Below are 14,177 nucleotides of genomic sequence, written 5' to 3' on the forward strand. Positions count from 1 at the left end.
AATATCCCAGTTGACATTGTAATACAGTTTCACAATACGTTACCACTAGGGGAAAACAAAAGGTTTCTCTCCATTTTTCTTATGACTGGATGTGTATTTACAGTTATCTCAAAGTAGAAAGTTTAATTAAAAATTTGAGACAATAAGGGGTTTCTTTATAAGATTTGTTAAATAACAAGACAAAGTGGCAGCTTGTAGAACTAGGGTAATTTTGAGAAATGATGAGTCTAAGTGATATTTAATATATGGCCACAAATGTGTGTGATGTGATAGGAAAACATCTGTGACTTCTGGCAGTCACAGTGATCAGGTTGTAGGTGCTGCTTATACTACTGTGGTCTGTTGCCTACATTCACAATTGAAAGAGATGCTAAGTTTAAGTCAGCAGTTACTGAAAATAAATATGTCATTTTTCCCCTTCCAAGTTTACATACTCCCTGAATTGGGACCCAGGGTTAAGAACTTCCTGGGTTACTTTCTATCTGTTTACATTTCATTATCTGATATATCTCCAGGGCCTCTGTCACATAAAAGATAAATATAATGCTTAAGCTTTCTTTTATCAAGCATGGTGGGTGGTGATAAAGGCTCATAAAAATGCTAGTAGCCACACTTTACAGTTTTAAAGATTTACTTGGTGTCCATTCACTCATATGCACATTGTTCACTATAATTGCTAAATGCTAGTTTTAAAAGGCAAGCATGGATAGATTTTAAGGATGGAATACACTACAAGTTTATTGTATTGGATATGAAAAAGAAACATGTCAGACTGATTGCTTATTATACAGATCGACTAATTGTAAATATTTTAATTAGCTTTCTCTGACAAATCCTTTAATGGTGGTTTAACTTTTCATTGTTAATGTCTCTGAGACTGTCTAGATCAGATAAGGCTGTTGCTTTTTAAGAAATGAAGTTTAGTATTTCAGGATCAACATTCTACTTATTAAAAAAAATCACCCTTTTGTCTCAGTTAATGATAAAAATTAAAAATTATTGTGAATTTAATTGAGTATTGAGTAATTATTTGGTGTTATTATGAAGTATTTTCTTCCTGGCTCTATAAATTAAGCATATGTTTCATAATAGAAGAAATAACAATAGGGCCACAGAATTTAAATATATGTTCAGGGTTTCCTTGTGTACTTGACATTTCTAATAGTACATGTACTGAAAGAATGATTTAAGTGTTCATTCTGTGATGCTCTTAGATTCTATAATATGAGGGTGAAATGCTTAATCTGGTATTTAATATATAAAAGCTTCAATAAGCAAACAGTAAATGATTTCTTGTAGAAAACCTTACACTTTAAACATTTTAGTTAATTATATTTAAATTAGTTTAGTTAGTCAGATCTTCTTGAGACAAATGGTATGTAGCATCTAAAGGATAATGATGCTTTTACATGGTACCTCTTAATCTCCTTCAACTATTTAACCCGTCCCCCACCCACCCCTACCTGACAACCACCATTTTGCTCTCTGTATCTATGAGTCTGTTTCTCTTTTGTATGTTTGTTTTGTTTTTTAGATTCCACATACAAGTGAAATCATACAGTATTTGTCTTTCTGTCTGGCTTATTTCACTTTGCACAATACCTTCTAGAACCATCTATGTTGTTGGCAATGACAAGAGTTCATTCTTTTTTTATGGCTGAGTAATAGTCCACTGTATATATATACCATATCATCTTTATTCATTCATCTATCAATACACACTTAGGTTGCTTGTGTATCTTGGCTATTATAGATAATGCTACAGTGAACATAGGGGTACGTATATGCTTCTGAATTAATGTTTTCATTTTCTTTGGATATATATACTCAGGAGTAGAAATGCTGGATTTAGGGTAGTTCTGTTTTTAGAACAGTGTGTCTTTCCATCTGTTTGTGTTGTCTTCAATTCTACTTTTAATTTTTTGAGGAAGCTCCATACTTTTTTCCATAGTGGCTGCACCAATTTACATTCCCACCAATACTCCACCAATACTGAGGGTTTCCTTATTTCCCACCAATACTGAGAGTTTCCTTATTTCCAAGTCTTCACCAACACATTGTTATTTTGTCTTTTTGATAGTAGCCACTCCAACAGGTGTAAGGTGGTATCTCATTGTGGCTTTGATTTGCATTTTCATGATTTTTTACTGATGTTGATCATTTTTCCATATACCTGTTGGCTGTCTGTATGTCTCAGAAAATGTCTATTCAAATCCTCTCCCCATTTTTCAATTGGGTTGGTTATTTTTGATATTGAGTTGTATGAGTTCTTTTTACATTTTGGATATTAACCTGTTATGAGACATATCATTTGGAATTATCTTCTAACATTCAGTAGGTTGCCTTTTCATTTTGGTGATGGTTTTCTTTGCTGTGCAAAAGGTTTTAAATTTGATTAAGTCCCATTTGTTTAGTTTTGCTCTTGTTTCCCTTGCTTGAGGAGACAGATTCCTCCAAAATATTGCTAAGACTTATGTCAGAGAGTGTACCGCCTATGTTTTCCTCTAGGAGTTTTATAGTTTTCGGTCTTACATTTAGGTCTTTATTCCATTTTGAGTTTATTTTTGTATATGGTGTGAGAAAATGTTCTAATTTCATACTTTTTTTTTCTTTTTTTTAAAAAAGAAATCAGGGGGATAATTTTATACTTTTAAACCTAGTTGTCTGGTTTTCTCAGTACCACTTATTGGGGAGACTTTATTTTCCTCATTGCATATTCTTGCCTCATCTGTCATAGATTACTTGACCATGAGTGCATGGATTTATTTCTGGACTCTCTGTTCTGCTCTGTTGAGCTGTATTTCTTGTTGTGCCAGTACCATACTGTTTTGATTACTGTAGCTTTGTAGTATAGTCTTAAGTCAGATAGTATGATACCTACAATTTTATTCTTTTGTTCTCAAGATTGTTTTGGCTATTTGGGGGTCTTTTGTGGTTCTTTACAAGTTTTAGGATTATTTGTTCCAGTTCTGTGAAATACGCCATTTGTATTTTGATAGAGATTGTACTGAATGTGCAGACTGCTTTGGGTAATATGGACATTTTAACAATATAATTCTTCTAATCCATGGAGTATGGTATATCTTTCCATTTATTTTTGTTGTCCTCAATTTATTTCATCAATGTCTTGTAGTTTTCAGAGTACAAGTCTTTCACCTCCTTGGTTAAATTTATCCTGATGTATTTTATTCTTTTTGATGTGATGATAAATGGGATTGCTTTCTTCATTTCTCTCTCTGATAGTTTGTTACTAGTGTATAAAAATGCCACAGATTTCTTTATATTAATTTTGTATCCTGCCACTTTACTGAATTTCTTTATTAGTTGTAATTTTTTTTTGATGGAGTCTATGGAGTTTCTCCATATAGTATCATTTCATCTGCAAATAGTGATAGTTTTACTTCTTTTCCATTTTGGATGCCTTTTCTTTCTTTCTTTCTTTTTTCTTCTTTTTTTTTTTTTTTTTTTTTTGCCAAATTTCTATGGTTAGGAGTTCCAGTAGTGTTGAAAAAAAGTGGTGAGAGTGGACATCCTTATCTTATTCCTCATGTTAGATGAGAAACTTTTAGCTGTTCACATTGAGCAGGATGTTAGCTGTGGGTTTCTCATACATGGCCTTTATTATGTTGAGCTACGTTCCCTCTATACCCAGTTTGTTAAGAGTTTTTTTTTTATCATAAATGGGTGTTGAATTTTGTTCAATGCTTTTTCTGCATCTATTGAGATAATCATATGATTTTTATCCTTTGTTAATGTGATATGTCATGTTAATTGGTCTATGAATGTTAAACCATCCTTGTATTTTTGCTTTGTAAGTGATTGCTCCACTACTCTTTATTTATGTTTTCCAGTGAGATTTTTACCTATGTATGTTTTCTTATTATTAATTTTAGTGCCTTTCCTTTTTAGCTTACAGAAGTTCCTTTAACATTTCTTTTAAGGTCAGTTTAGTGGTGATGAATTCTTTTTGCTTTTGCTTATTTGGAAACCTCTTAATTTCACCTTCCATTATGAATAATTACCTTGTTGTGCAGAGAATTCTTGGTTGGCAGTTTTCTTCTTTCACCATTATGAATATGACATACCACTCCCTTCTGGCCTGTAAAATTTCTGTAAAAAAAATCTGCTGTTAGCCTTATAGGGTTTCCTTTGTACATAATAAGTTGCTTTTCTCTTTATGCTTTTTAAGATTTGCTCTTTTTCCTTTACTTTTACCATTTGAATTATAATGTTTCTCAATTTGTTTCTCTTTGGGTTCATATTATTTGGAACCCTTTGGGCTTCTTGGACCTGGGTATCTGTTTCCTTCCTCAGATTCAGGAAATTTTTAGCTATTATTTCTTCAAATAATTATTCTGGGCCTTTCTCTCTTCTCCTTCTGGGACCCCTAAAATGCAAAGTTATTCCACTTGAAGTTAGGATATGTTCTCTTATTTTTCACATTACTTTTTCGGCCTCTGAAAAGGTCTTAATTATAAACTATATGTCCTGTGGTGGGAAATGACACTATGTGAATTCATCTCATGATACTAATGTTCTGTATAGTTTTTATCTTATAGACCCTGAGTTGATAATATGTAGTATCTTTCACACTATATTTCTCATGCAATTAAAACACCTTTCAGTGCAAATAGCATAAAAAATTATTCAAAATGTTGCTTTAATGTAATATGTTTTAAAGTACCTTTTATACTTGGGGGATGAATTAATTATTTAATGCTAATCTCCCTTTATGAGATATTTTTCTTATATAGCTGAGAGAAGTCATCTAAAGGTTTAGCAATATATTCAGCTTCAGATAGCCCACCAAATACATCACTCTTAGAGTAAATAGGTAGATCGACTTGGATTAGGTCCTTTTTTTAATCTCCTTTTTCTACTGGAACTCAAGGAACTGATGATGAGGAAAATGGCTTTTTGATTTCTTATGCTTTTAAACTTATGGGAGTCTCTCAAGAACAACACTGTGAACCTTTATAGATATAATTCCAAATTTGTTAATCTGTAACATTGCTTTCTCAGAGAACTGCAATGAAAGATAAGAAACTCACATGATTAAAGTAGCCAAAGAAACCTGACTGTGTTAGGGTTTATAAATCATAATCAATAGCAGTAATGATATTACTGTTTTCATCACAATAATATTGTCCTTCCTACTTGAAAATGACACCACTGATAGTAATTACTATTTGTGTGCACACTGTAGTTGAAAAGACCTGTGTACAATCAATAGTTTTTCCCAGTGTCTGCAGCAAGATACCTTTATATCCTTTCTTCACTTTATAAGTAAATCTGTATTTACATTAAAGAATGACAGGTCATGCTAAGACCAACTCAATTTAAAATCAGAAGTGGTATCTCCACTGCAAATTTTAAATGTTCTTTTTAGAATATTGCGCATCTGGTTTTGATACTAACATTTCATATCAGAGTAGGGGGATTGTGATTATTAAACTGACCTAAAGTTTCTTTTGGTTCTTTGTGTAGTGTGTTAGAATAATACAAACATAGTCACACTGACAAGTATCTCCATCCTAATGATTTTCAAATTAAGGAATGGTTTCAAATTAGGAAAGCTTTTTGTTCACCTAGCTTTGGAATAGCATGATGTATGCTAATTGCTAACTTCGTCTGCATTATTTTTTAAAGATCAAATGGGCACAGTGGTAATTTTCATTAATCTCATACAGAGCAGCTAATTAAAATTTCCATTATTATCCATCCATTATCTAGTTGTTTCCTTTGTTCAGTATCAGAACAGGATATTAATAATAAGCCATTCTTGTATTACAACCCTGTTAAATATAGTGAGAATTAGTGTAATCTATTGCGTTGTTTTGGTTTTAGATGACTTCTTTAATATTATGCTGCATCATATTGATTATGCTGAAGATACTTTGACATATTGTAATAGAGATTTCAGAATCAAATACTTGTTGCTTTAATTTTTTAATCAATATGGAGACAAAGTGACATAAAGTAGAAAAAGAAGTAACCCAAGGCCCAGAATGTTAGTGTTTTATTCTCGCAACTTCACTAATTATGTGAACTTGGGAAATCAGCTTGATTCTCTACTTCTGTAATGCGGATATTAGGAGAGCTGATCTTTAAGGACCAGTGCCGCCTTCTCATGGTATAATAATTCATAATTTCCAAATACAAACTTATGTGAAAACCCCAAAGTCCTTCTAAGTTATAACACACATTTGTTCTATAAAGTTACATATTTTCTGTCTTACTCCATTAGGTTGTTTGCTCCCATTCCTTATAACCATAGAGTATCCTCAATTATAAAACTGTTTCTAAGACTTGGAGGAGGGGTGAGTCCCAAGGTGATTGGCTGGCGTAATTTTTCCATAGAGTATCTCACCCACAACCATGTAGAAGAAGGGAAGTAACATTTTCTGAGCACCTTACTCTGTCTATGAGACAACATGTATCAAACGTCTGTTTTAGGCACTTGATATGCATTGTCTTAATCCTCCTAATAAATACGAGGGGTAGGTGTTTTTCACCCTTATATCATGAATGAGCAAACATGTTTATAGAGAGAAGTTCAGTCAGCTGCTCAAAGACTACCTAGAAGGTAAGGGGGCCATGATTCATACCCAGGGGCAGTTTGAGCCATCCCCAACATACTATATACTGCCTCAGTTTACCTGTTGTGTACTAGCATCTCTGAATAAATTGTAATGGAACCTCTCAGAACTATAATATTCAAAAGCAAAGCTAAACTGAATTTGGAAGGTTCAACATGTTGAAACTCATCAGTCATTCACCCATTTCTTACTCGCCATTCATATATCTGTCTTTCATTCAAGAAATATGTATTGAGTACTTAGCATATGCCAAGCACTGTGTTAAGATCTGGAGGTACAGCAGTAAACAAGCTAGGTGAGGTTCCCACATCCTGGGCCTTATGTTTTAATGAGGAAGACACAGTAAATGAGTTAAGTGCTAAAGCAGATGAACTTATATAAAGCTAATAGTATCAGTGAGATTTGAAATGGTGTTGTGATGATAACTGCAGTGTGAAGGGCAGACTCTTGGGCTGAGACATAAATGATGAGAGCCAGCAATGGAGATGTCAGGGCTAAGAGTCTTTCAGGTAGAGAGAACAGCAAATACAAAGGTCATTCTGCAGAAACGAGCTCTGTTTACAAACCTCTGAGGGCGGATCAGTAGGGCCTTGTCATCTGTTAATTTAGAAAACAAGTTTGAGGATCATGTGAAAGTGATATGTGACAGGAGACCTGCAAAATTTTATACTTTAATGTTTACTTGCTATTATTCCTTGTGGTTCTGTAGCCTTAAGAGATAGGTAAATAAGTTATAGAAATGTGGAACTGATTTCACGGCGATGGCTTTACTCACTGCACCATCTGTGTGGTGATTCATTGAGTAGACTTCTTGAACATCTACTCCATATCCTAATAAAGCAAGAAAAATCAAGTCAGTGGCCATTACACAAAATATGGGAACAAAAAGTATGAAATTGTATTCCTTGTTCTGTAATTGTTATAGACAGATTCAGGCACATCACACTTCAGTTGAGGCTCACTACACTCAGTCACCTTGGTAGATACTTGGCATGCATGGAGTTCCAAGTCTAGAAGAGAGAGACACAAATAATGACCTCTGCACCAATGTCTTAAGTGCTGTAATAGTGATGGTGCCACAGTGGTGTAAGGGAATAGAGCTCTCGTACATAAGACGTTATCAGACTTTAAACATTTACTATTTAATGGAATTTTTAAAAATTTATACATTAAGAATGGTTGACAATTTCCATATTCAGAAGGCATTCTCAATAAAAAGCCAAATAGTGTGAAACCCTAGGGAGTCTGTTTCTCATTATTAACATATTGTTTTTTTTTTAAACTCTATAGCCTCTAATGATATGACTTTTACCAAATTAGCAGAAACTGAGTGTAATTCATACGCATTTACAAAATGGGACTCAGGCTAGAGTTTTAATTCAGGAGGATATGTTTGTAATATAGAAAAGGGACAGTTATAAGTATGTATTTCTAGAACGTGAAACTTTGAGTTATTAGTACAATGACTGTGTTGATGATGTTTTTCTCCCAGCCTTCTCCCCAAACTGCTTACATAGTTATGGCAAGGTGATGAAGTTAAGGAGCTGTGATGAGATAATGAGTTCTAGAAATAACCCCGTATATGTTGGAAATTAAGCTAAAAACTAGTCACTATCAGATAAATGCATTTAAGGACTTTTAAAGATCAATCTACAGCCTGGGAGTAACAGGATGGAGTAGCTGGGAATTGGTGAATGCTTTAGAGTAATTTGTTAACTAATATGCTAATTGGAGACTATAGTGTTGTATATTTTAACCATCTTCCCTTGTTTTTCAGATAGGCTGATACTGACATATTTCAAAAGATTCGAGTTATGTATAATGTTTTGCATTAAATTCTGTTCACTGTATTTTGCAGAACAGAATATAAATATTTTAAGTGGGAAAATTAATAAGACGATTTCTAAATGTTCAGCCTGTGGGTTAAGGAGGACCTGCTAATGTTAATCCTAATGTCTGGGATTGTAAATTTAAGCATCCCCATCAGTGATACTTTATGCCACTCAAGTCCATATTCTATTCAGGTCATGTGCATCATCTGTGTAATTTTCTTTTAAATGAGACTGAGGAGAGTGTTGAGATATATACTACATGATTTTAGCACATCATTTCTATGACCAAGAATTTTTAAGCGACTAGCACTCTGTACACATTTTTATACAATAAAACTTTACATATTCTATGTGTGATTTTATATTAAAAAAAGCCTTGTTGTTTGTCTAAAATAGTATCTTTTTTTTTTAACAGGGAGGGCTGAAAAACAGCAAACATGAATGCACCCTGTCTTCACAAGAATATGTGCATGAATTACGATCTGGTATTTCAGATGAGAAACTTCTTAACTGCCTAGAATCTCTCAGGGTTTCTTTAACCAGCAATCCTGTCAGGTAGGTGGTTCTTGTTGTTTTGGTATATGATTCATATAATCTGTACTGTATATAATTGTTGGAAATATAATCAGCTATGTCATTTTAACCTCAAGATTTCCTGACAGAAGTCTGATGTTAGCTAATAAAACAATGTCTAATTATGAGGTTGTATACTTTTAAAAATATAGAGTTAATCTGATCTCTAATAATGTACAATTTTAAGAATACAGATATTCCCTGGATGGTTAAATCCTCTTTGATTATTATAAAATATGGATCCAGAAGTTAAATATCCACATTTACATGAAAATCTGTACTCAGCGACCGTTCTATATTTATTTGTAAAATGAATTAAGTATAATGGCTTTATGGTATTATTCCTTTTTAACTTGAAGTAAATATATATTCTACAAGTTTTAGATATACTCTTCACACATTTCTGTAATTTCGGATAGCAAAAATTAGTTTGTCTTAACCAATAAAGGAAGTAAGAAAGTATTAAACTCCTCAAAATTTTACACACTTAGCTATTACCTAGGGACAAAGGATTTTTAGGGAAGAAGTTCTTGCCAATAGTGGATTCCAATGACTGATATTTTATTAACCATAAAAAGCCTTTAAATTAATTACACCCCAAATGAAATGTTTTTATAATGAAAAGGAGATTTTCAGTAATATGAAACTATTCTGGGATCCAGTTACACAATTACCGAACTCTTAAGTTTGGAAATTACTGGATAAGAATATATAGAAACCGTATTTTGATTTTATTCTTGGTTTTCCTAATATGTGATAGGGCCCACGTCTTGTACTTCCCTGATCTATCCACAGAGCCTTGAAAATAATTTTAGAGCTCAGTTGTTTCATTTGGATTTATGTATAAATTGAAATATGCTACTTATTTTTACCTATAATGCATTTGGCAGAGTAACTGGGAAAGTGTAATTCTACAATAAAATTTAAAAAGTTAGCTGCAAGATATATGACTTGCATTTGAATATGATAATTATTCAGAGGTGGCTGTCTTGCTATTTTTTCCAGAATTATTCTGGTTTTAATGATTTGAACAAGGATGTGAGTTTTCTGGGAACAGTAACCATGGTGGTTCGTTCCCCGCTCCCCGCCCCCCCCCCGCGTCACCCGCCACCCCCCCCGCGTCACCCGCCACCCCCGCCACACAGCGCTGCCGCCGCCGCTGCCCACAAGTTATAGTAAATTTATTGCTCCGAAAATTTCTGTTGAAGGGAAATAAATGAATACATGAGTCTTTAAGAAGTGACTATAGAAGTCGTGACATTTAGGAATGAAGTATGGGCAAACCTAGTAAAAAGGGTTTTTATAAAGATAGTGGGAAAGTTTTGAAATTACATGCGGGCCTTTTAAAATGTAGCCGAGTAGCTACCAGATGTCTCCGAAGAATTCTGGGACCAGGCGAGAAGCTGGCAGGTCCTGATTGGGTAGAGGCAGCTGCATCCTGGCAACTGATTGGCTCCACGGTTGCCAGGGGCTACTTGTTGCGTCACAAGCCCGGCATTACGTGGTAGCCCACGCTGGAGGTCGGAGCTCGCCGGCCGAACTCGCTGACTGGAGCTGAACGTCACCATCTCACCTGCTTGAGCTATCCTCAAAATGAGTAAGGATGGGTCTGGGAGCTGTGGCAGCATCTCTGCCGTGGGTGGAGCCAGTGGAGGCAGTGACCCACCGCCTCTGGGCAGGGTAGCTCTTGCTACTAAGTCCACACGATCCAGGGTACGAATCCAGGATATTGTACCTTGTTGTGTAAGCCAGCTGCTCACCTCTACTCTATTTGATAATGTCTTCAAGATTAGAGGAATCGAGATTTCCCAGGTCTCTATCGTGGGAATAATCCGACAGGCAGAGAAAGCTGCAAACTGCGTTCTTTACAAGATTGATGATATGACCGCCAAGCCTATTGAGGTTCGCCAGAGGATCGGCAGAGATAAAGCAAAGCAGGGGGTGACTCTGCTTCCAGTGGGGGTCTATGCCAAAGTGTTCGGTATCCTCAGATGTTCTGCGGAGGTGAAGAGCCTTGAGGTGTTGAAAATCCGCGTCCTGGAGGATATGAACGAATTCACCACACACATTCTAGAAACGGTCAACGCACACATGGTGCTTGATAAAGCTCTCCAAGCGGCCTCTGGGCAGAGCACCCCTGTTGCTCCGTTCGACATGGATGAAGCCCAGAAGCACAGTGAGTGCCACCCTGACTTCCTCTGGAAGGAGGTGCTGCGTTTGATTCAAGAGTGTCCTCGACAGGAAGGCAAGAGCATTGGTGAGCTCCTGGAGGAGCTTCGCAACCTGAGTATTGGGACCATCAAGCAAACCATTAATTACCTGACCACCGAGGGCCACATCTACCCCACCGTGGATGGGGAGCATTTTAAATCTGCTAATTGAAGCAGCAAAACGTTTTTTCATTTTTCGAAGACCCTTGCCTTCTGTTGTGACTGAGTTTGACTGTTTGACTTTTAGCAAGTAGTTTTTTTAAGCAAAAGATCGGAACTGGCATCCTTTGGAACCTCACTGCTTTTACAGTTGCATTGGACTTTCCTCTTTTTCTAACTGTCTGTATTTGAAACTCAGAGGGAATTGGCAATGGATAAATTCACTGGCCTTTTTGTAGGATTTACCTGCAAGCAAACGAAAACACTCCTTGACGGACGAATTTGGGGGAGAAAAGGTACAGAAAAAAATTGAAAAATTATTACTTAGGTGCGTGGGAGCTTCTTTTTCTGAAATAACTGCATACTAGGAGAAAACAGATTCAGTCAAGGAGCCAGTTAAGATACAAAAAAAAACATATTGTTTTTACATTAGACTTATTTTCTGTTTGGATTTAGCTTATTCTAGTCATATTGTTATCTCTTGCTAAATATAGTAATTGATTAATTCAGATGTGCTAAAGATAGCAATTTATGAAGTCAAGTACTCAGTTGAAGTGTTCACTGAAGGATTTGCTCTTATTGCCTTAGTTTTATGTTTTTTAAAAGATACAATTACACTGTGTTTAAATGGCAGGGTCACCTTTGACTACTTTTTTCTTAAAATATCATTAGTTTAATTATTGTGTCAAATACAATGTGGTATTTGGATTAAATTACAATCTCTTGTACTTGCATGGTACACAGATACCAGACTTTGTTTTATTTCTAATGTATTATCTGCAGTACTAAGTGCTCTGTTTTATGTATAAGAAGATTTTATTCTTATAGGTTAGACAAATAAAAAGTAATTATAGGAGTATTATTAAACTTAGCAAGTTTAACTAAATCTATTCAAACCTTTTATTAAAACACTTGCAAAATTTTGACTTCCCTGTGTGATTTTTTTCTAAATTCATTTGAAAAGCCTTTTGTTTTTTTTTTTTTGAATATTAATGTTAATTATCTGGAATAATTTTTTTCTCTTCTCTATATGATTATCAGTAACATAGGTTATATCTGAGTTGTAATAATACATTTTAGTATAGGTTATATTAATTATGTGAGGCTCTTTAAATAATTGAGTAAAGTAAGCATTTAGTTGTCCATACACTAAAGATGGTATCTTTCAAATTACTACTTTTGTTACATTACTGGAAAGAATATATATATATTCATTCAGACAGGTAGAAGAGAAAAGCATTAATTGTCTTAATCACAAAAAAGGTGCAAAAACAGAAAATCTCTTAAGTGCACCATAGCCATCCATACTGTCAGAACACGGCCTCTCTTATGCCACTTGTTACAAAAACTTAGCACCAATTCTTCTTAAGATTCTGAGGCATAAACTTAAATTTTCTTCCCTTCAAAAGCCAAGAAATCACGAAACTCTTTTGAAAACCACAAATGGTTTTAACATACTATAAACCTGTTGTTTAAATTATCAGACATCTTTCCACTTTCTAGTCTTCATAAACATAGGAAATTCTGAACCACTCTTTGTTGAAAAGGTTGCCTGCTCTGGGGAAAATCATACTGAGGGAGAGACCAGGGGCATATTTCTTCCTCAGAATCTCAGAACGGAAAGAAATAATCTAAGAGACATAATGTTCTTTAGTGGTATCACTTACACAAATGCACAAACCCGGAGATTAACATCTGATATTATGACTTGTAGATCGTTCTCCTAGTTGTCAGAGTTGATTCACCTGGCCTTTGGATGGGTAGCCACTTTTCCCCTCGTTCTAGGAATATTCCTTCAGGACTAGGAAAACAGCAACCAAAAAGAAAAGGACAAAAAGAGAAAAAAAAAAAAAGCAAAAGCAAAAGAAAAAAAAAAAAGCAAAAGCAAAAAAAAAGCCCTTTTTGGCTGCCTCTGTGCCCGGAAACTGGTATTTTGCAGTACATACACCTGAATTTAAGGCCAGGGACTACCCTTGCTCCTTTCACCATCCTTTGAGGGGAACTGTCCTCTGTCTTAGTATTTTGGGGTTCTTTTTAGGTTTGTTAATTACCCAGCACCCCTCCCCCTCATTCTTTCGCTTTAGTGGGATTCTGCTGCAGGTAAGGGACTGCAATGGAAGAATAGTAAGCATGCCTAGCTACAATGTGAATGGAAATCAACAAACATTTTTAGGCAGAAAAGAATTGCTAAGATTGTCTCGTACATGCACATTTAGTGCATGTTAGGGGTAGCAGATTATTAAAATTCAGTTTAAGCCATCCACCTGGCACGCGTACTTTTTCAATTTTGTTTAGCTGGTGAATAAACTTGGCCAGTGCTCCCCTTCCTCTTCAGTCTTGCCTTGTATCTGAGCCAAACCTTTGAGGATAAGTTAGAAATCTTGGGGAAATACAGTCGACTGTTTTGGGCAGGAACATTTAAGTCTGAAGAATCTGAAGAACATAATTGATGGTTATAATCCACTAGGGGTTGTTTTCCTATGGCTCATGGGCATAAGAAATGTGTGCATTTATGTTGAAGTTGATTCTAAATGAGCTGAATAAATAAATTTGAAAATGTTTTCAAGTCAAAGCTAGTATTATTGTCATAATTGTTAGTAACTGTTTTATTTTACCGACTAAATTTAGATTTAGGGGGGAAGGTAAAGCTCAGTGGTAGAGTGCGGGCTTAGCATGCGCGAGGTCCTGAGTTCAATCCCCAGTACCTCCATTAAAAAAAAATTGATTTAGATTTTAATTGTAATATGAGAAATACAAATTGTATTTTTACAATTTTCATTAACTTTTTATAATGACACATCAAA

The 14,177-nt window shown here is 35.0% G+C and overlaps 2 protein-coding genes across 5 annotated transcripts in view; both read left to right on the plus strand.

Annotated features, from left to right (window-relative positions):
- The window catches only part of DIAPH2 (diaphanous related formin 2), a 797,042-nt gene that overhangs the window by 169,526 nt on the left and 613,339 nt on the right, over positions 1-14,177 (plus strand). For all 4 annotated transcript variants that reach the window (XM_074359372.1, XM_074359371.1, XM_074359369.1 and 1 more), the window contains one exon: positions 8,847-8,986. In XM_074359372.1, the coding sequence (XP_074215473.1) occupies positions 8,847-8,986 (140 nt within the window). The remainder of the gene's footprint in view (positions 1-8,846; positions 8,987-14,177) is intronic.
- Positions 10,465-12,299, plus strand: RPA4 (replication protein A4). The gene has a single exon (XM_010951130.3). The coding sequence runs from the start codon at positions 10,598-10,600 to the stop codon at positions 11,384-11,386; it is 789 nt and encodes a 262-aa protein (XP_010949432.2). The 5' UTR covers positions 10,465-10,597; the 3' UTR covers positions 11,387-12,299.

Source organism: Camelus bactrianus, chromosome X, assembly GCF_048773025.1.
Source record: "Camelus bactrianus isolate YW-2024 breed Bactrian camel chromosome X, ASM4877302v1, whole genome shotgun sequence".
Classification (NCBI taxonomy): domain Eukaryota; kingdom Metazoa; phylum Chordata; class Mammalia; order Artiodactyla; family Camelidae; genus Camelus; species Camelus bactrianus.

Bases quoted from the DNA above. Each gene is read 5' to 3' on its own strand.
- RPA4 (XM_010951130.3), top strand. From the start codon at position 10,598: ATGAGTAAGGATGGGTCTGGGAGCTGTGGCAGCATCTCTGCCGTGGGT.